The sequence below is a fragment of the Limulus polyphemus genome, unplaced genomic scaffold, assembly GCF_000517525.1.
Source record: "Limulus polyphemus unplaced genomic scaffold, Limulus_polyphemus-2.1.2 Scaffold1572, whole genome shotgun sequence".
NCBI lineage: Eukaryota > Metazoa > Arthropoda > Merostomata > Xiphosura > Limulidae > Limulus > Limulus polyphemus.
This window is the reverse complement of record NW_013667182.1, coordinates 1-23319: the sequence shown is the minus strand read 5'-3', so window position 1 is coordinate 23319 and position 23319 is coordinate 1. Positions and strand designations below refer to the sequence as shown.

The 23319-nt window shown below is 30.3% G+C and overlaps 2 protein-coding genes across 2 annotated transcripts in view; one reads left to right on the top strand and one right to left on the bottom strand.

Annotated features, from left to right (window-relative positions):
* The window catches only part of LOC106464152 (nuclear envelope phosphatase-regulatory subunit 1-like), a 26328-nt gene extending 18569 nt beyond the window's left edge, over window positions 1-7759 (top strand). The window contains exons 4-6 of the mRNA XM_013924272.2: window positions 901-1010; window positions 2144-2198; window positions 2743-7759. Of these exons, the coding sequence (XP_013779726.1) occupies window positions 901-1010; window positions 2144-2198; window positions 2743-2784 (207 nt within the window). The 3' untranslated portion in view covers window positions 2785-7759. The remainder of the gene's footprint in view (window positions 1-900; window positions 1011-2143; window positions 2199-2742) is intronic.
* A 5205-nt stretch (window positions 7760-12964) lies between these two features.
* On the bottom strand, window positions 12965-20652 carry LOC106464151 (mediator of RNA polymerase II transcription subunit 10-like). Its single transcript, XM_013924270.2, has 4 exons — window positions 20410-20652; window positions 17934-18017; window positions 16621-16723; window positions 12965-13208 (listed from the first exon to the last, which is right to left on the bottom strand). The coding sequence occupies exons 1-4, from the start codon at window positions 20529-20531 to the stop codon at window positions 13110-13112; spliced, it is 408 nt and encodes a 135-aa protein (XP_013779724.1). The 5' UTR covers window positions 20532-20652; the 3' UTR covers window positions 12965-13109.
* Window positions 20653-23319: the final 2667 nt, after the last annotated feature.

The following is a 23319-nucleotide window of genomic DNA, read 5'->3' as shown; positions in this document are numbered from 1 at the left end:
AAAATTAAGAGATGAGGTAGTTTACTAGAAGTATGCTCCTATAGAGCCCCTCGCCATCTGGTGTCACACTCCTACTGGGTCGTTCTTCTTTGGTACATAGTTTGTAAGAGAGCTTATCTACATTAACTACCCCCCCCCCCACCCCACACACACACTCATGCCTCATTTAAGAATGAAGATATTTTGAGTGCAAATGCTTAGGGAAGTTACTGCAAAAAGGAAGTTCTGTCACTCTCTACTGGTAAAGGATTATCTTCACATGATGACATTACTATGCAGTAACACAGTTCACATTAAACATGTGATTTTTATGTGGGAGTTAGCTCAAAACTAGTGGCATTTAAATCTCATAACCAGATGCATGAGGGATCAAGCTGTTTTGTGTGTGGAAGTGAGTATCTATCAGAAACACATTTTCAGGTGAGGAAAATGTTAGTGTTTCAATTCATAGCACTTCAAGTTCATGTGGGCTGAGCAGTGACTAATTTTAAGTGGCCAGTCAGTATTCTACATTAGTCCACCAGTGGTGTTCTATTTACTTAGCACATTACCCACAGTGGATTTATTTATGAATAGGTAGGCTGAAACCTTTTGAACACATATTTCCAATGTTGCATCAAATAGCTATTTTTCATTGGAATACTGCTTATTTTCCCTTTGTATCTTTATTCTAGCTGGCTGTCCTTCTTAAACATATGAGGCAGTGTATCTTAAAATTCAATAGTTATAGATTGGGAACAAACCCACTATTAGCTGGAGCTTTGCTATCCCAGTATGTTTGATAATATAATAAAAACAGAGTAAAGATTTGTCATTTTTTAAGTCTCAGCTTTTGATGATATAAAGCTTATTATTTAGTTATTCTATATAGTGTCATTTTTAAATATTTTAATTTTACAGGTTAGTTTTTGCCAGTCTTTGATGAATCATATGTTCTTTACCATAAGTAGCATCATTCTAGTAATACTCTTCCTTCTTGGAATTCATAAACGAGTTGTAGCACCTTCAATGTATCCTTTGAGGATGTTTTAATGTTAGGGTTAAATGTTAATTCATGTTTTAAAAGTGCATGCACCTACTGTTTTAGTATCTCACTTTAAATTTTGCATATATTTATGAGGTAGGAGGAAATCAGTTTTCTTTCTGTGTGAGATGGTCATATAGCCCAAATGTACCTTTTTCTTTTTCACATATATGATTTTGCTTATGAAAACTTCAAGTTTAACATACCCATCATTTATTAATCTTTTTGGTACAAATAACAAATAGAAATAATGTGTGTTCACTGAGTTAACTAAATTTTAAAGCAAATCATTAATAAAATGAGCTAATTCAGGGGGGCCCAGAAGTTATACTTAAATCTTTACCTTATGAATAAAAGTCGACTTACGGAATCAAAACTTGCTGGTTCTTTCTCAGTCTGTGTGCTATTCTCATGTTGTTTTCACGTAGATTTGTAATCATGAATTGATTAAACCAAAAAATAGTTATTATATTGCTCTGAAGCAACAGATTTTTTGGGCCATTTCATATTACTGTCTTGTCCAGTATGTGTTTCATTAATTTCTTTGTGTGCTATGTGTAAGTCCTTCTAAAACACTTATTAGTTTTATTTTTATTATTGATCTTTGTTGTGTCATTGCATCATTTTCTAGAAATTTGTTTCAAGCTTTCTAAGATTTTTTTTTTTTATTAACTAAAAATATTTAATGAGCATGCAGCTAGACTTCTACATACTGTAAGTCTTATAGTGAGCGATTTCTTCTTCTTGTCAAGGCTTCTTATAATTAGGCAGTTCCAACTGCATAAGTTAAAATTTAATTGTTAATGTGTTTGACCAGATTATTTATTCAATGTACTCTGCATGATAATATTTCACCTATTGTTTCCTCTTATTTGGGTTAAAGGAGTGACCCACTTTTGTATGGTACTGGCAGGTGATTACATTAACCCCTTTTTTTATGTCATGTTGTATGTTTTTTTAATTTTGATATGTGTATCGCAAAGAGGATTTCCTTTGCACTTACTAGAAAGAAAGCTATAACACATTCTTACATATTTAACAATTTTACATTTGCCTTATTCTTATTAGTTTAGGTAAAAGTTTTATGCTAGATGATGACTTTCCTTGACATACTCTCAGTATTGTATCTAGAGGAAGACAAGTCTTGGGTGATTTTAACATGTCTTGTGATGATGTAAGTAAAAACCAAATATGCTGGAAGAAAACATTTTTGACTATATTCCTTCTTACATGTAAAATACCTTGGATAGGTAAATTTGGATGTAAAAATAAGCATTAATTTTCCAGGGTTGTGTTAAAAAAGAAAGAAATATTTCAGTCACCAAATTTTACGATTAAAATGTAAATTTTATGAACACAACTTTATGTGGGATTTAAATCCAAATTAGGGTATTTCAGAAGAAACTGTTTAAAATAACACATCACAATTGTATAATGTTAACAACCATCTTAAAATTGTAAAATATACTCTTATAGATTCATATATTTACTTAAATGGATTATCAGCACCAAAAAATATAGAGAGAAATTATAAATATTTTATTTGAGGTTGGTGTGATTAGCAAAAATATGTGAAGAATTTTTAGTTCCAGTTTTCCTGTGAAATATTAACCAATATACGTTAAAAAGGTTCTAAAATATAACACATTTTCATGTTTATTTAAGCTGGGTATGTTTTATTTTATTGTTAGATTTTTTTTTTATATCTTTGTTACCAGAGTGGAAGACTGATTTTAAAACCACGCCCCACAACGTCATGACAAGACATTCCACTGATGTATGTTAGGAGTATGAAATAAAGTTTACCAGAATTCTTGGTTGTCAAGACAAATGAATAATAAAAAGTTTTAAAATAGAAAATTATCAATTATCATTAGTTATTGTTAATTTGTTTTTTCATGTCTTATCAGTATCACTAAGAATATACAAGGTATTGTCCAAGACCCTATATCACTAAGAGGGTCTGGTCTACTCAGTCCAAAAAGTGTAATCATACTAACCACATCACTCCAAGCAGCAGGTTTGGTACAGGCTGCTGTATAAATAACCCCGGCATGTATACAAACATAATACACTTGTTACAAAAGCTAACAGAGTGAGTGACATTATTCCCAGTTTTGGTTTAGGTGTGTAATAAACATACTTATTATCAACTATAGTAAGTTTTCCCTCATTGAGAATCATGATTACTTTGTTTCTTCCCAGTATTTCTAACATCTCCATAATTTTTTTAATGCACTTTACCTTCCCAACACTTCATCATATAGATAAAAATCATTTATCAAGATTATTTTAATAACATAAAATATGTATTATAAAGAGATACAGGGAATATAACTTTCACAATAGTCTTTGTATTTGTCATATATGCAAACAAAAGAAGTGTAGAAACTTATACCACAAAAAGTGGCTAATGTTAAATAGATGTTTTAATATTCACACAATTTCAGGTTGGGATGCCCTTCCTCTAGTGTTTTTAAACTTTACTGGAACAAAAGGTTTTGATATTTTCATATGCATGCAAACATGCACATAAAGTGAAGGAAAATAATATCATTTATTCCCTTTGGGTGAATGGTGCCAAGCCAATAGATGATTCCATTTTTGTATTGCTGTCTCTTCCTTTTGAGTGTTGGTGAGTAACGGAGTGCCATTATCCTGAAGTGAATAATGTTTTGGTTATGATCATTGAACTTTTCATCACAGGTTTGTCTGGATCACAGTTCTCGCTATTATAGATATGTTCACATGCTTCTTCAGACAACATTTTACCTGTTTCTCCTATGTATAGTTGTCCGCAGTATGAACAAGTAATGTAATAAACTAATAATTGTGTAAAGTGTGGAGTTGGGTCCAAATACCAAAGTACTGGTGTTGATGTAATGGCATGTGTTGTATTATTAACACGCATAGCAATGTGTACCACATTGAAGATGAGTAATTTCTTCTGGTTTCTTCAATCATGCATGAACCAATATATCTTTTAGGTTTTTCCATGTTGATACAAAGTGGTAGCTTTATGTTTGAATGTATCTTCTAAAGTTTTGTCATTTTAAAGTATCCCATATTTGTTCTTAATTACATTAGAAACATGGCTGTTTTGCAGATGATATGTCATTATTATAGAAACTTGATTTTTACAATTATTTGTTTTTACCTTCAGTTGTAGTGCAGAATTATGGCTGATCTTTGCAAGCTTAGTTGATTTTAGAGGATGTGAGATGGCTAGTTGTAATCCAAGAAATAATGGGAGGCAGAAGTCTTATAATAGGTGGATGTTAAAATGGTATTCTCTGTAGTTAAGGTTAGAGATATGTCAAAGAAGTTTACTGAATGATTTGAAATGTTGCTTGTGTACTGAAGGGCTGGATGATAGTTCTTAAAAAAATTGATAGAATTATGGAAATTGTCTATGCTTGAAGTTTAAATTCCAATTATGTTATTACTCTATCATCAGTTTAATACAGGCATAGAACCATTATAAGTTTGAAATATGTTTTACTCTATGTAGCCTGCAAACTGGTTAGTAAATGACAGTCTCATCTTGGTACCCAATGGTTACACCCTTTATTTGTTTGTAAAATGAATAATTGAAAGAGAAGGTATTTAATGTCAAAAGTAGGTCAACTAGTTTTACAAACACTTGTTGCTGGTTGAGGCATAACCTCAAAGCTTCAGACCCTCATTATATAAGGACTTAATGTCCAATGTGAATAACAATGGATTAGAAGTAGTTAGGGAAACACATGAAGAGTTTCCATTCTATCTTTGATATGGGTTGGAAGAATAAGTACAAAGGGTTTCATAATTTCATCTAAAAAGCTAGAGATTAACTCTAAGACAGTTAAATGTAGAAACTGTAGGTCTCCTGGAGTTTCAGCCTTGTGTATCTTAGGTACGATGTAAAATAAGGATATTTTTGGTTCTTCTATGATTAGGTCTTGGGAATCTAGTGAGAGTTCTTCTTCATTTATAAAATTGTTTACAATCTCCTTTACAGTGGTTTGGAGTTTAATGTAGTATTCATATATAGAGTTGTTATTTTACCTCTGCTATATACAAGTCCTTATTCCATGGAACTGTAATAATACCTTTGTACACAGGTGTGATGATAATATTATGTTTAAAAATGCATTTAATAGAGAAATTTATTTTATTGATTACTTTTTGACATCTGTTGAAAGAATACTCTAAAGCTGGAAATTTTCCTTGGCTAGTTGTCCAGGTGTTATTGTATCTTTTAAAAAGAATGAAAGGATTTTTGTTTGAAGAGGGAAGGACATCATTATTTTAACTGTCAGATAGATTTTGTTCTATATTTAGTTATTGTGGACAACTATAAGAGAAACAGGTAAAATAATGTTTGAATGAGCATATTAACATATCTGTAACATTTAGAATTGTGATCCAGACAAGCCTGTGGCTAAAAATTTCAATGATCATGACCACAAAACTAGCCACTTTAGAATACAGGCCCTCTGTAACTTAAGAAAATAAACAACAAAATAAAAAGGAACTCATTTAACAGCCTGTCACAATTCACCTAAAGGGAATAAATGTAATATTTTTTTCTATAGTGATTTACCTATGAGAATATGCATGCATACATACATACCTGTACATAAGCTCACATATATCTTTTTGTTTGTACATGTGTATGCACACACACACACACACACACACACACACACATAAATATATATTTCAACATTATTTTATTTCATTTTTAGACCCCAAAGCACTTCATATTTTTGAACTTTAGGAACATGACATTGTCTTGCAACAATGCACAGCACCCTATTTACCTATTATTATTAGACTTTTTTTTTACTAAATTTTTTAAATGTAATTTAAATTTCAATTTTTGTTTATTGATTTTATTTATAATGATATATATATTGATATTATCCTAATTTTAAAGCAATATTGATTTGCCTGTAATTCAAGTAGATGCTGCTGTAGGTCTGTTGAATGATGATAATTTTCAAATGTTCCCTGTTTGATAATCCTTGTGGTATCAAACTTTTTGTCCCATTATTTAAAGGATAACCATTTTTTCTGGTATAGGTTTTTTATCCACCTTTTTTTTTATCTCAGTGTACCACAATGGTCTTTAGCTGATTTGTAATTTTTTAGACTCAAATAGTGTCCTAGCATCAGTGGTATTTTATAAGAAATGTTAAAAATTAGTTAAATGTAAGTGGGAAAAATTTTTCAAATATGTTGTTACTTTAGCTACTGTATAAGTAGATCAGGTTGCCTCATGCCTTAAACATATCAAATTTTTCTAATTCTGAAAGGCTGTCCTGGTAATAAATGGAATCATAATATTTAAAAGTTAATATATTTATAATGTGTATTGTACATGATAATTATCAATTTTGTATCATAGTAAATGTTTCACTATGCAGTTAGTCCAATGTTTCAACATTAATACAATTGTATCACTTTTCTATTCATAAGTTGTAGTGTACTTTATTACTGACAGATATGCTGATGCATATACCTGCTTTATAAACTTTGAAAAAACATTCAATTCAATATGGAATAATACATAATGTGTTTATTCATATGCTTACAACAAATAATTTCAAGTATCTAAATATAACACCTCTTCCTTTGTTATGATCAATTCTAATAATATCACAGGGATTCATATTGTCTCACACATTTTTTGAAACATATACCATTAAATGTAGACACAAACTATTACATACTAAAACATAAACAGTACACAACTAATAGATTAATTCATGTGGCATTATGATCTCATAACAAAAAAAAGAACATTCCTGACAATAAGCTATAAACTCCTGAACATGTCATAAGGTGTACAGTTGAATAGGCTGCTTCATGTGTGTCTATAAATCAACCATCAGACAATGGAGTTCATATTTTATTACACTTATTAAAATAGAGATTGGCCTTCTTAGTGATATAGAATCATTGGTGTTGTTTCATGAACAGTGATGTAGTTTCTTGGGCTTAAGTTTGTTAAAATAATGTGAAAAAGAAATTAGTCTCTTTTTACTTTATTGTGAAACTGTAAATATAAAGTTATGAGATTAAGTTATATTTCAGCAAGCACAGTTTGGGAGGTTTGAATGGCTAGTTTAATGAACATTTCACTTTGAATCTGAGTGATATGAACTCTTCTTTTTATATATCTACAGATATTTAAATCACTATGGAGCTATTGTAATAAACTTTCAAGCTTTCTCTACTCTAAATCTTAATAATTTCTGATGTGGCATACATATGTCATCATCTAACTAAACCATAAATTAGTGTTTCCAATCTTAAAAGAAAAAATTACACTTCTGTTTAAATTGTGTAAGGTACTTAGACGTTTTTATGTGTACATAACAAATGTGGTATTTGTTCAGAAAATTCAGTAGGTTCTAGGTTCTGATTATTAGGTTGAAATATGTTTTAGTTTGCTAGTCAGTTCTTCTGCAAACTTATTACATTACAATGAAACAAATTTGTTTAAAAATTAGTTTTATATTTAAAACTTACTCCGAATGATTATTGGGTTTTATTGAAAATTAATGTTTTGGATTTAATGTAGGTTCTTTTATTGGGTATGTCATAAACAAGCAATAAATTTAAACTGCTGGTCAATTGCCCTAAGAACAGCTATTTTGTTTCTTTTTGATAAGTACTCCTGTGGATGATTTCAGGATAGTTAATCTAGTGAATACTTGTAGCTTTCTATTTGAGAGTTTGGATTAAGAAAAAAAAAATACTTGTGTGCATGTGATGTCAGGTTAATTTTCCTTTAGTATAGTCAGTAAAAAGTATTACAACATGATGTGTAAATATTGATACAAATAAAATGGCTTGAAAAATGTTTCTTCTTGTATGTTGTGAGAAACTTCTAACAAGTAAAATAATGTTTAAAATTTTTTTTTAAATCATTGTATGTAGTGCAGAAATTTAGAATTATGAAAAAAATTAATGTACAGGTGATATTTCATATTAATATGGAACTGTGCCTTTTTTTTTAGAAGGACAGTAAGTTCTTCGTAAAGCTTTAGACCCATGAATACATGTAGGTAAAAGTGTGCATGTTATGACCTTTTTTTTTTACAGTTACATTAAAAATTTAATTAAAGTACTTTATTTTCAATTCATTCAATAAATTTGGCATCAAAATATAGTTAATAAATCAAATTTTAGTATTATATAAGTTTCAATTCATTAACTTCAAAAGCTAATATTTAAATAAATTCTTAATCTTTCATATATTATATGACACTTGTTCACTCTAATTTGTAAAGTTTAGATAATCTTTCCATCCCTATTTGAACTTCTGAGTTTGTACAAAAATTATATTTTTTATATTATAAGTATAATAAAGTTTAAATTTTATAAAGACAAGTAGGGATCAATATATACGTCACCTAGCTAGCTATAGTAATATATAAAGTTTTAATGCTACAAAATGTATTGAAACAAGAAAGTCAAAACTACAAAACTGAGTTACTTAAAATTTAAAACATTTTTATCTCTACTTTGGCAAATCACTGTAATTATGTTAGTCTGAGCCAAAGGAGGAATAAACATTTTTAAATTAAAAAGTTCTATATTCCTATAGCTAGTTAGGTGATGTATATATATATATATATATATATATTGATCCCTCTTGTTTTTATAAAATCTAAATACTTTTTTCCTTTTTATGAGCTATTTTTGTGCTCCACCAGTACCAAGTGTGGGGTATGCATATATCAAATTTGATTTTCTTACTCAGCAGGATCTCTACAAATCTAAATATATGGCCAAAGTAGTGCATTGTTTATATATATATATATTAGTATCCTTTTTGGTACAAGGAAGAGAAATCATTGGAACCCCAGACTCCATAATGATTCATTTCATAAACATGTGTATAGTGATTTAGGTGGCTTTATAAGTACAAGTTTTAGTTTTGCTCAGCCAATACTGTATTCAGACATTTTAAAGGGTCAATTTTTAATGCCACCATTTTGTTTCATCATGATCCTTATTTAATGATAGGTACTGCTAACTGTATAGCTTGCAATCACCTTGTTTTACTAAGATATAAACCAGAAAGTCTTAACTCGCATGCCACACCCTCCTATCACATACTGTCTATCAAAAAATGTCAATAATTTTCTCTGATGTTCACTATTGAATTATTTATAACCAATAGAAAGAGATTTTAATTTATTGATTTACATATAATGCTATCTTATCCTCTCAGCGGTTTTTGAATTATCTGGGGTACAGATTTAAAGTTGCTATCATCAAGTTCAGCTCAACCAGATAAGAGATTTATTTTAATGCACTAATAGATTAGTTAGAAAGCTGGTTTAAATTATAATGATTATTATATATTGTACGCTTTGTGTGTGTTATTATTTTGTGTTCTAATAAAATAAAACTAGCAAAACTTAAAATTAACTTTTATCTCAAGTCTTCAACTGCATAAAATACAAAACCCACACAAGTACTGAATTTCTTAATTTTATGTATGTATTTTTTATTAATTGCTATAAAAGTCACAGAAATGTAAAAATTAGAACCTTAAGTTAGATATGAAAACATAAATGTAAAAAATTCTCCACAAGATATGCATGCAAGAAGCTCGGGCATAATTCAATACCATAACCTGAGTTACGTATTTGCCAAGTGGTTTGAAGCTTGTTACACACACAGGTTGAGTAGTCAGATGGTTCAAAAAGTTTTGAACCAATAAAATTAAATAATAACAGATGTAAACTGTTATAAACCTAGGCTGTTCAGAATAAATAATTTTCTGCAATGTACAGTCATTCTTGAAAGAAATTAATTTCATGTTTTTTTATAGTGTTATGAGATCGGTAAAATGGACCAAGCCCATATGGTGTTAGGGTAGAGAAAATAACAGATAAAATTTTACAGGAAAAACTTCCCATATTCATTTAAAATCTGAAAACTTTAAGATTGAAAAAATATTTTTAATCTTAACATGAAAATCACCGTGCACTTGGAGAGTTCGCAGAAAAATCTTTAGTAAAATAATCTGATTTTTTTGTGTGCAAGAGACATATTTACTAAATGCTTGCCAAATTTCATTAAGATACTCTTACTACATTCAAAATTATAGTGTCTATAATTTCGTAGTTGCAAGGTTGGTCAAAGTGACCAAGCCCATATAGAGAGGGTTAAAGGTTTTCTCAAAATTCTGAGAATTATGCTCACTATAAAAGAAGTGCTGATTTCTTGTGTTGAGAAAAAAAAGAACTTTAATCCAGCTCCAAACAAAACTAGATTTATCATAAGTTACAAAAAGGCATTTATGGTCAGGAGTAACTATTACTGAGACATTTGGACATAACTATATAACAATATTTAGAACCAAATACGTCAAAAAACCTGTTCCACTTTATTAATAAGCATATCATTGTAGGACCCAATGAAAAGAAACAAGATATATTTTTTAAAATGCTTAGAATAAATGTACTTTGATAAAAGTATATTGGGAGATACAGATATATAGCAGATATTAACAGAAATAAATTACTACAGTAACTTAGTTAAGGTATTACATACATTTGTAAGTCACATAAAAAGTTATTGTTTTCCCAAGGTTAACATACAGATTAATATAGTAGCTAAGTCCAATTTTTCCTAGTTCTGACAACTTTTGTTTCACATTTAGTTTGCAAAGTACATCTCACACCTTCATAATATTTTGTGGATGCCAGAAAAGTATTTACATAATTAATTATATGGTGTATATATTTTCAAATCGAATACTTGCAAGCCAAAATTAAAGAAAAAGGGGTTTTGAAAAAAAATGACGTTCCAAATAAAGGTAGAAAAAACTTAGGATTCTTTTTTGAAAACAGAATTATCTGAAAATATTTTGATATGAAAACTTTGGCATTTTAATATTGAATTAAACTTAATTCAAATTTTCTGTTATTACTATATTCAGTATATTATATTACTATATTACTGTATTCAGTTCTAAAGAATTGAAAATTTAAACAAAATATACATCATTTTTTTATATATTCCAATAATTACTGAATATAAGGTATGAGCTACAGTTTGGAACAAAGCACGACTTACGCAAGTCTCTTATTCAGGGACTGGTTTATCTTCATAACTTTTGTTGAAGTCTCCTGCTTATCATCAAGGTTTGTGCACCCCTTTTTTACAGCTGCAGGTTGTTAACTCTTGTAGTGCGACTGTTTATATTGTCAGAACTGGTTTACTGGATCAGGGAAACAATTCTGTAATCCTGTTATATCTTAAATCTCCATAGTAAGATTAAGCATAACTCTAATGAGAATAGTACTGGTGCATCAGCTTTCAGGATTGTGTCAGTAGTTATCTCTGTTGAAGATTAAATAGCTCTTCTTGTAATACTATCATTGTCAAAGGTAAGTTAATTTTTTGTCCTTACTTCAGACCTATAAAAACTATACAAGTACTATAATGCTGCAAAAACATTATTTAACTCTTATAGACTTCTAGCCCTGACTATAAACTCCAAGAATATATAGAATTTAGCAATAACTCTCTTATATTTGTTAATTCATAGATGTGATGCTGGTGGAATAAACCAACACCAATTTCAACCAGCAATATACAAAAGCCTTGTTGCAGTCACTTTTTTTGTTTCTTTATCAGATTTCACATTGTGTTGAAGATAAGAAGGATGATCTGGAGAGGTAAAGGTCTAATAACAAGATTTATGGTACTTCCCTTTATAAGCTATTATATTTTATTACCAGGGCAGAGCTTTACAACTTCATCATTGCATTGATCTGCAAATTTCCTAGCTTTTCTCCTACCTAATAAGATAGTACCTGATAAAGTTTCTTCTCTTACTTTCCACAAATCAAGAAGTTTTGCCATTTTAGATCATGATCTTGAGTAGATCTAGTCAGTAGTTTGGCTGGAACCAGGCTCAGGAGAATTAGACAATTGTAATTTGATAGGATTGTCTTCTGAATTGTGAATGTTGAGTATCAACTTTATACCACTTAGCCTGATACTCAAGAAGGTTCTTAAGATCTGGCAGCATATGTTTTTTCAAACCTTCACTTTGGATATCTGCAGTTACCCTAACCCTGCTGACACCTTTAAGAGCAGTGCTTCATAGATTTCTACTGTCTTTTTTTCCTTTACCTTGACAAAATGCACATTTTTCCAGACTGTTGAAACCCTACCTTTCTTCAAAGGAGAAAGTAACTACAGAGAGTTCATTCATTCTACATGAAACTCAACTGGCTATACTTTAAAGGAATGGTACTTGCCATTTGAACAATGGTCTATGTTACTCTTCACAACAACAATACGGTACATGTTTTGGAATATGTTCCGATACTAATCAGGAATGGAAGTATTAGATTAAAAAAACACTGAGAAAGATCATTGCATAATTAGAGCTTCAAAAGAAATGACAAACAGAATTTAGGCTTAATTAACTAGAGAATCTACCATGCTTAATTCTACCCTATTTTATTAGCTTCAATCAAAAATGATAAGGCCACTTTAAAGGGTATTTGTAAAAAAAAGTTTCCAGGACCAGACCATGAACTCAATTTCTACAGCTTTATTCCAGAATGGCTATCAGACTAAGATAAAATCATACTGAAATTCATTATTAAATAGGACCCATGGTTAAACCGTTTTAAAGAATGGGTGATATATGATTAACATGTAATAGGATAAAACTCAGATGTGCTATTGATACATATAGAGCTTGAGACCATTTCGTTGGTTGTAACAAAAACTCTTACTATTAAGAAAATAAACAACATACTTCAGGGAAACTAATTTTTTAAAAAGAATGCAACCATTACAAAAATAACCCCAAATATAGTCGCTAATGGATCTTGCATTTTACAGTGAAGAGCTGTGTTTAACACTTATTTTTTCTGTGAATAAATATACTCCAAAATAAAGAGTACTGCCTTTTTACTTTTATAAAATGCATTAGCAATTTAATCATACTTTTGGTATATTTACAACTAAATTACATAAACAAGGCTACAAGCCTTAAATTCATCATATCATTTTTCATTCATGCAGATTTAAAAAAAAAAAATTAGTCTTCATTTTAAGAAGAAGGTCTTTCATCACCTCGAATAGCTCGATACTTTGCCATTTCATTTGGGAATATTTTGCTGAGTTCCACTAAAAGTAAAGCTTTGAATCTCTGAAACAGATAAAAGAATTATTTGTACTTGCTTTGTATATTCGATAAACATAATTTTAACATCACTGTACAGAACAAAATATTCAAACACACACTTGTACCAGAGTCAGCCTCTACCTTAAATTTGATATGTAATTTTTATGAAAGACAATTACAGTCAAATAAGCATATACTTAAGAAATTCAGAGATACTGTACAATTATTTAAACTTTTCTGATGGTAGATGGGATAAATAAGAGGCGAGACATGATTGAGGATTTCTTTTATGTTTGACTATATAATATTAAAGGCAGAAAACTCCCAACATCATAATTTTCTATTAGTTAACCGTTAAATGCAAAGAGGTTCAGCTTAGAAGAAATGAGGATCACCAGAACACAAGGATTCACAACAGGGAAGAAGGTTATTGTTCACAGTGGCAACAAAGTTAAAATGATGAATAAACAAGATTTACAGAATATATAGAATGAAAGGAGAACACAACAGGGGAATAATTTATGCCTTGTAATTCTTCACTAGTACTTGTTCTTTAGCCATATATAAATTATGTAATGTTTTTTTCAGTGTTCTCTTTATGTGTCGAAGATGCTGAGTGTGGGGACTCTCCAAGTTTAAACATTTGTAGTCCAATATTATTAAGACAAAATTTCACTTTGTTTTGTTTCTGACAGTATATTTAATTTTACAGACTGACCTTAAGAGCTTAAATGCTCTTTTTTTAAGTACTATGAACAGTCTTGTGTCATTTCACTGATAAAAAATGAAGTTTTGGTTTTGTTAAATCCCACTCTGAGAAGAAATACTGACTAAGTTGGTATGATAAAGCTGTAAGCATAGGTACACACAAAACTACAGAGAATCAAACCAAATACTCATACTCTAGGAATATCTTCCAGCTTTTGTTTACACAGGATTGCATACAACAGGTTTTATTAATAGAATTATAACAAAACTTTAATTTTCCTAATTTAAAAGTTTTCCACGACTTGCACATATGAATTCCATGTCTTTCCAAGGTTTCCATTACCTGTGAAAACCCTATGTAATAAATCCAAATGCAAAACTTACATCTGATAGAAGAATTTTTAACAAAGCTACATATATGACTGAGTTACACCCTGGATAATAAGTACATTTGGTTTGTGGAAAAGAATTGTACTTTTAGTAACATAAGGATGCAAAGCATTAATTGCTTTTGATTCCTCTGATTTACATTGTACATTGATTAGAGCTTATTATGTAATTGTGCACAATATTTCCAATATACAGTATATTTATCAAAAAATTAATTTATAATGTTTTGAGGAATTAATGTAGAAACTAATAATTTATTTATTAATTTAAAAAATAAAATTTTAATAAAGAAACAATCCCTTCTGTCAAAGTAATGTGACTCGATATTAGGTGAGCAATGGTACATTTAACCAACCAATAAGATCATAAGTGTTGTATCATGAATACAAAATCACACAAAAGGAAAATATAAGTAAATAAACTAAGTTGAACTTGAAGGCAGAGTTGCCATGGTAAACCAGTCTCATTTAATGGCAAAGATAAGTTTTCTTCATGGTGCATTTAGTAATTTAGATTGAAATAAATTATGAAAAGAACCAAATATCAATGAAAAACAACTATAAATCAATAAAACAGTAATTTCAGGAAGGCATTTTGGAAACAATTAATAACTAGTTTTTATACAACATTTCGGGTACAAATCTATTACCATCTTAGAATGAGGTGATCATATATGCCACTAACCATGATAATGATTGATGTATATGGGTATTTAAACCAGAAAAATACAGAAAGGATGAAAATGAGGTACATCTGAATTGTGCCATGTATGAACTAAACAAGTTAACAATATATTTATGTTACATAATAAAAGAAAATAATACATTCTGAATTACTTTAAGTTAAAATTTCTTGTTATAAAAACTGATAATAAGCAATAATAAAAAGGACTGGATGTTTTGCATTTTGTTCTTTTCACATATTTATACCAAATAAAATAAATTAGAGATCATTAACTTACTGGTATATGTTTTACAAGCAGCTAAGTTGTAACTCATAAAGTATTACTGGAAGTCAAAACAGAATCTTAAGTTGAACATTACATGTGGCTAAGATTTCACTTCATCATGCCTACTAACTTTCAAGTTCTTATGAATTCTTGCATAAAGAATTTAGTAATATCAAAGAATTCTTATGCAAAATACATGTCATTGATTGAATACCTACAAGCAAAGTTTTACTAAAACATCTATATATAGAATTTCTAAATATCCTTTGCCATATATTGGTAAATATTCTTTGAATATAAAACATCAGGTATGAAATATACTTTGAGGTAGGGTATATCCTTAAATACAAAGGATGTATTTTACAAAATTTTTTGAGACTTAAGGATCATATTCCTTCATTAAAGTCATTATATCTTGTTTATAAATTTACTTGTCCTTGCTTTCAGCATGATTATATAGGTTGTACTAAAAGAAAACTGTTAACTCACATAAAGGCACATGCAAATTTATGATCCAAAGTGTACCAGAACATGCTTTAGATGAGTGTGATGTATGCATCCACTCAAATAGAGCTTGCTCATATATAAACTGAGACCAGATATTAAGTAAATTCTACTTTAAAGTTAATCTTGGTTGTATAACCATTATTGTTTTTCTGTCAAAAAATTTAAAAATCATATGGAGACATCAGTTACAATGGATGCATTAACCTGCACGTTATTAGGAGTGGTGTTCTGAGTAATGTGAGTTATAGAGATGAAAACCTGAAAAACCATTATCAGACCTCGATGCCACTGTACCTGATTTTATTTGAACATACCATAATGTTTGTCACCAACTTGTACTCATCACTGACTGCCTTGAGCAGGAAAATTAAGATAGTGCACTGACCAGCATATTCTCTGTATCTCAATCCCATAGAACATACATCTGGAACTTACTTTAGGGATGGAATTTGTGCATACTTTACACTATATATTTCTCCACATTTATTTTTACATTTTTCCTCAAAATAAGGTAGGGATCAACAGATTTTTGGTACATATTTATATGTAACTATATTATAATAAACACTGTTAATGGAAGTGAAATTTATATCCAGTTTGTAAGGTAAAATCATAATATATCAGCTGTGATGATGAAGTTCCTCTTCAAGTGTCCCCTGACATGTAACATATCCTAAGCCAAAGTATCTGCTGCAAAACAATGACTCGAGGATATAAAAATTTCCTAAGAGTGTTTATATTCACCCTGAGCCGTAGAATGTTTCTGCGCACCTTATGTGAGCCTCTAGATAAAGTTTGGAGAGAATTTCCATATTTTTCACCAAGAAAGCTGCCAGCTGATGTATGAAATGGGTTACGAACAAACTTCCATATACAACTTACCCTATATATATCAATTTTTCCTTTCACTTGTTCATTTTTTGCTAATGCCTTCTCCATGCAGTCCTTGGTAAAAAACTGTGGATTCCTTCCTTGGTCAATATAGCTATGAAAGTAACAAACAATAACATCAGCTAATTACTCAAATATAAACCAAGTTAAATGTTATATAATTTAATCAATGGGAGATCTTAATGGCACATATCTATCCATATAAAAGTAATGCTGTTAGAGTTATGCAACTTTTTACCTTACATTTGGGATTACTAAGTATTAAATGACAAGCAAATATGAACTACAAAAATTTACTTGTATTACACACATGGAATGTTTAGCATATTGGGATTTCAAATAAATATTTCCCATAACGATCATGAAGCTACAAGCGAGTTCTGTCAGTTGTTGTATCAACAACAATATATGACAAAAGAGAGCTAATGTAGAAAGTCAAAATGAAAGGTAGCTTTACTAAATCTGGCATTAGATAGAGAAAAAAAAAGAACTAACACTCAGGTAAAATGTCTGCTCAATGAGCAGGACACTTAACACTATTCTGATTAATTAGTACATCACATCAAATCAATCAATCATATACTGGCACCATGCTACATATATATTTGATAAAAGCTAACACTACTACAACTACAGATTGTCACTTAAAAGAATTGTCTTGCCAGTTGCATTAACCCATTTGAAAGTAATAAAAACACTCAATAACAATCATCACTTATGCATCCAAGAAACCAGCTTATTTCGTAAAATTCAATCTGTAAGAAATGAAAAATTCAATTCTGAAGAAATTTCATTAATTATAAATGTATACCACAATATAAAATGAGAACTTAGTGGTCTAAGTTTATTACTAATTACACAATATTTGAAACTAAGAGTGGAAGAAAAGCATTTCACTGATGTTTATTTATGAAGAAAATGTTTATATAAAGCCTCCATAATGATTTTAACCATTTAGTTTTAACTTTGACACTTTCAAAATGTATTTATACTCTATTTTAGAAAATATAATGAAATAACATTTCAATTAAGGCTTTGGGTATTGTAAGGAGAAGTGAGTAAAAACTATTGACAGCATTCTACACATACATGTAGTTGAAATACTATTAATGTACTTTTGTGTAATGATTTGCACGTGTTGGAAGGTACAAGAAAGACTAAAAGTGGGACTAATATTTGCTTACTGAACCTTAGGCGTTCAGTAAGCAAACTCAAAATAAAACTAAGGTTCAGAATGCCATGGAGTGATCAAGTTTTATCTTTAATATTGTATTAACATTTATATTTACCATGTGATTACTTACTCAAAAACCTCCAAAGGTACTTGGATATCTTGAATATGGGACTTTGACTTATCAATTTCTTGCATTAAAGTCACCATTTGGTTTCTGTAAAAAAAGGCATGATAGAGTAATAAAAAGAATGAGAGTACAAAACAAAAAGTGACCCAATTTTACTCATTTGTAAAATACCTAAAAATTTGTATACATTTATTGTTTAGTCTATTTTGAGAGTATTATCTCTAATTTTAGTTTCCCTTCCATTCATGTATAGAAAATTTTAATTGTTGGAAAAGTTATACAGGGAAGCAACTGGAATGATTCTTGGTTTAAAAAAGTAGTGATACAATTCTTGAATTTACTCATATTATCTTTGCAATATCAATAAAATTAGAAACAGCTATTAAAACAGAACATAAGAGAATCAAGGTAAAAGAAAGGTCATCTGATCTGTTAGGTTTCGCCTTACAGAATCAAGCAAGCAGTACATCAAATGTAAGTTACATCTCTAGTTCTTCGTATCAATATATATATGTAGTAACTCAAAGCAGTAGCACACAGAGACTCACTAGGCCAATCATTACGCAAGTTTATAAATTTAACCCCAAACAAAAAGATTTTAGCATCATAAGCCTACATACTGAGCCACTGGGGGCAAATTTATTACTAACATAATAGTTATGTATTAATTTTGAACATTATCCTTTGATCTCTCCAATAGATGGAAAACATTTTTATAACTTAAATCACTTAAAACATGTATTGTCTCTACACTTCTTCCATTTTGTTAATATACTTCATGAAACAAGGAACTAAAACAACCCAGAGTACTCCAAATGAGGCTTCACCATATAACATTCTTCCTCTTATGATAAAAATATCTAGAAATAAATCCAAACATACTCAAGTCCTTCTCTTATTTCAATGATACATTTTTTACACAAGAAAATGTCCTTCCCAAATTTGCCCATTTACCACAACTCTTTGCTTAATACCACTAAGTCAATTTTCTGTCTATTTCTTATATCCTTAAAGAGTTTCACAATAATTTAATTTACTAATTAATCTGACACCTTACAAAAGCTTTATGAATGTCAAAATATTGTGTACAACAACAAATATGGATGTCTTCACCCAAAACAATACAAGCCCTCACATATAATTGCACCAAGTTGGAAAGGTAAGAATACCTTTTCTAGAGTCATGCTAAGTCTTTTTGGCTAAATGCTAACACTCCTATTAATCATATAAATCACTTTTAGTAATACCCAATAGATTTCAACAGCTTGCTAACAGCTATCATCAAATTTAGAGGCTTATATATACGAATATAGCTTCCCAGATCCACCTCTTATTTTCTTGAAAAATTTAAAATAGGGAATACATTGATGATTTTCCAGTCACCAGAAATTTTCCCAGTATCAAGAGACTTGATGAATAACTGTTAAAGCCATCACTAATTCTTAGCCTTAACATTCTGGCCTGCTTCTTCATGTTAATGCAACTATTTTTAACATATTATCGAACACCTAGTCTTGTGTGTTCTGGAGATCTGCACCATACACAAGAATCCCTGAAAGCTGTTTGATAATAAAAATTTGGAAAGTAGGCACTAAGGCAGTAACAATGGGGAAAACTGAAATTACTTTCAAATTTGCAAAAATAAAAAAGTAATAAACTAAGAAGTTTTAAAATTCCTCTAGGGCATACCCAAGGACCTCTGAAAATTCAGTGGTGACCAGAAGTTGGAAAATATTTTTCATACAAAAATAAATAAATACAAATTGCTTTATGGTATAGATATTGCATCATGGTTGTAAATTGTAATAAGTCTAAAGTGTACTACTAACACTTGTGGTAATACAATTTTTTCCATTTCCCTCAACTCAGAGTCCTCTAACACATTAAAAGATGCTCTACCAACTGAACTAAAGGTTTAACCCACTAGTGATCCTAGTAAGGAGTTTTTTAACACTTCAAAGAACCACATTCTTCTATTTTCACAATTAAAGATTGTCCTCAGGCCGTATCTTAAAAGCTAGAGCTATGGGATGACCACTAGTCGAGTGCCAGTTTTTCTCTGTAGTAATCATATTTTTACATCGACACTCAGGTTCAAACCTGAAACCTCTCATAATCATATGTCAAGCAAGTTCTTCATCAATGCAAGTTAAAGAGTTAAACCCACTAACAGTTGCTAGAAGTAGGATGTGTAGTAAAGAACTTTTAAACAACTCAGACTACAACATTACTACAACTAGTACTAGAACTTCTATTAAGTTCTAGTAGAAGTACATTTTATTTGGGTTGCTTATTTTGGCCAGTTTAGGGTATGTTAGTAGAGGCGTGACACATATGGCCTTCTAAGTTGGTCATTTTGCTCATTTTTGAAGCTTTAATCTGCATGTTACGTACTACCAACGATACATTTACAAGTTACACCTTACAGTAAACACATACTAAAATTACAATTTTATATATATAATAAAAATAAACCTACATTTTTTGGTTCAACACGGTCTGTCCTTGAGGTTGGAAATCACCCACTATGATACCTATTTGTCGCACATTTTCGATAAACTTCTCTAAACTACTTTCCAAGTTCACTAAAGGCGAAGACATTTTATAAAATTAAAAATATATATTTGCTGAAAATAACCTTTTTTTTTCTTTTTTGTTATTAAGTATCTTGAAAACTTACTCTTCACTTGAAAGTTAAAACTTAAATCTTTATAAGTGATACATGCCACCTGCTGGTAAGAAAGATGAAATGTTACGAACGGTATATTATCGTTTCCAAATTGTAAAAGAAAAAAAAACTTTTATTATTTTAGATAAAAAAATTAATGTCATTCAACTAATAATTTTATATTTTATTTCATTAACTTACGCGCAAGTCGGTTTCTCCTTTGTTTGAATGAAAATGACATTTTACGCTGGTATTGGATATAAACAGTCTAGTAAAAGTTAAACCAAATCAGGTTTACAGATATAATAATTCCAATTCAGTAGAAGCAACATTCCATCAACTAAGCAAGTTCATAAAATGTGTTTTTATGTTCGACTATAATAAATATTGTGTTTTTCCTATTTTACATTGTGTCAGTTGAAGTCTCTTTATTTCATTCTCGCGAACTTGGGTATTTTGGGTATTTAGAGAAATTCAGTACTACTCTGTAATGAATATCTTTTCGGACCTCATGTTATTCAACTATCTAGCCACTGTATAAATAATCAGTTTTACCTGGATTCACCACATGTGTTGAAAATTGCTGCCTTCTCCTGATCATCTGAACGTAGAAATCCTTTGTTAGAAGCGATAAAGACAAAGCCGACCGATTGGATCCAATATTGATAATAAAGTAAAATGATAATGCTTAAACGGCAATTTTGTATCTGTAATGGATTTCTCAACTTCCTTAGAGGATTTGGTGGACAATGTGTGACTAAGGACAGGAAAAATTTAGAATTTATTAAAACTTGGTTGATAAAGAATATTATTATTTTATTTGTTTTATAATAATGAAGATTTAACTATCTGCCTTTCTTATAGCCTATCAATTCAAAATTTGGGACGGCTAGCTCTGGTAGCTTTTGAATGACTATACGCGAAAAGCAGGAAAGAACAAATTATATTATTCCCGATCCTTCTAGTTTACTTGGGTCTGTTGTAATTGTGAAATAATCTGCTTTGAAGTGCTTTACTTCAGCTTTATTGGTTATTTATTTTAATATGTTAATATATCTATATAAAAATCTTTTATATCAAAGAAGGTTTAATCTCGAGATACCGTCTAATGTTTACATTCTTGCTCAACATGCAACAATATAAACCTTCTATCCAAGGATAGAACAGGTGTTACCCCAGTAGAATAAATAAGGGAACAAAGCAGGGCTGGATTAAGGGTCTACCAGGGCTGGAGCTGAAGACTTCCAGCGGGCCTACTCACACTAGTTCTTATTGCAACAAGCAAATAAAGTGGTCATTCACGCTTTAAATCTAACCAGATATCATCATATTAATAGTATTTCAGGAAATGATATTAATTATTAACGACAACTAACATTATAAGTTTTTTATAGAAGACAAATTAGACAATTAATTTTCAAGTTTTCATCACAGTCACGCACGGATACAAAAAGTTTTGAATGACAGAGTTCAGCATGCAAAAGGGCACACATATAAAAACAATATTATATTAGTGATTTATGAATATGAAACGGATACAGGAGTGTTTCAGAGGATATTCGCTGGTTCGATCAATAGTCAACGTTGAATTAAAGCCTACTAAATGCTTTAATTTTTTAGGGTTGTACTTGGTGATTTTAGGTATAAGATACTGATAAATCTTCGTAGTAATATAATTATTATGTATTAGGGCAATTTGATGTGTGCATAAGGATAATTTCGAAACAATATTCTTCGGTATTTTGATATTTATCATATACAAGTTATACACACATAAGTGCATACAACAACTTTAGGAAATCCATATTTTTTAATAAAAATAGTTTGCAAAGAAATACCATAATTTTTATACCAGATATATATTTCATTTCACAAAATATTAGATACGATTTGGCCAACAATGATAATGATTCATGTTCTGCATCATTTTGGTTTGAATTTTGGTCTGTATAACTGTCTGAAGTAAAATAGTTCAACATAGTCTTCGAAACAATGAAATATTGTACAGCATTTTCAGTTAAATAAAAGAGTGATATTAGTACGAAGAATAGAGTCAAGCATCTTCAAACTTATTTTGTTTCAATATTTTTGGTAAAATTATGTTAAAGACAAAGTATTTTACATGTGTTTTATTAACTCTATTGTTAAGTCTCTGTATGTTCGTTTGTTAATTTTTCTGCGATACAAGTCCTTTCTTAAATAAAATAGTTTATTCTTTCTCGATATAACTTTGCAAAACACTTAATTTCCACAGTTACTTTAACTTAAACACACGCTATAATTCACAACAATTCACTCACTTTACTACCGCGCTTGACTCAAGTGTCCGTCTCTATCTCCGCCTGTCAGCAACTATAGTTCCGATCTCTGTATCTGCTATCCTCGGTTCCCACCGACCGTAACTGCTGTCCTTGGTTCCACACTCTGTCTCGGCTTGTCTCCTTTGTCTAGCGCACTTATATACGATAATAGCGACCGCGTAGCCTCTTCGAGAATCTTCTAGACACTCATCACGTGCTACCAGCGTCACTTGACTTCCGCTGTCGTGACACAAACGCGTGCATAGCACGCACTAGCGTTTTTCGCGAATCTTCTAGATAATCATTACGTGCTACCAGCGTCACTTGACTTCCGCTGTCGTGACACAAACGCGTGCATAGCACGCACTAGCGTTTTTCGCGAATCTTCTAGATAATCATTACGTGCTACCAGCGTCACGTG

Excerpts from the sequence above, each read along its gene's own strand:
- LOC106464151 (XM_013924270.2), bottom strand. The coding sequence starts at position 20,531 with ATGTCTTCGCCTTTAGTGAACTTGGAAAGTAGTTTAGAGAAGTTTATC. Across the intron at positions 18,018-20,409 it reads ACCGTGTTGAACCAAAAAAT|AAACCAAATGGTGACTTTAA; the intron begins GTAGGTTTATTT and ends CTTTTTTTACAG. Across the intron at positions 16,724-17,933 it reads GTACCTTTGGAGGTTTTTGA|CTATATTGACCAAGGAAGGA; the intron begins GTAAGTAATCAC and ends TTACTTTCATAG.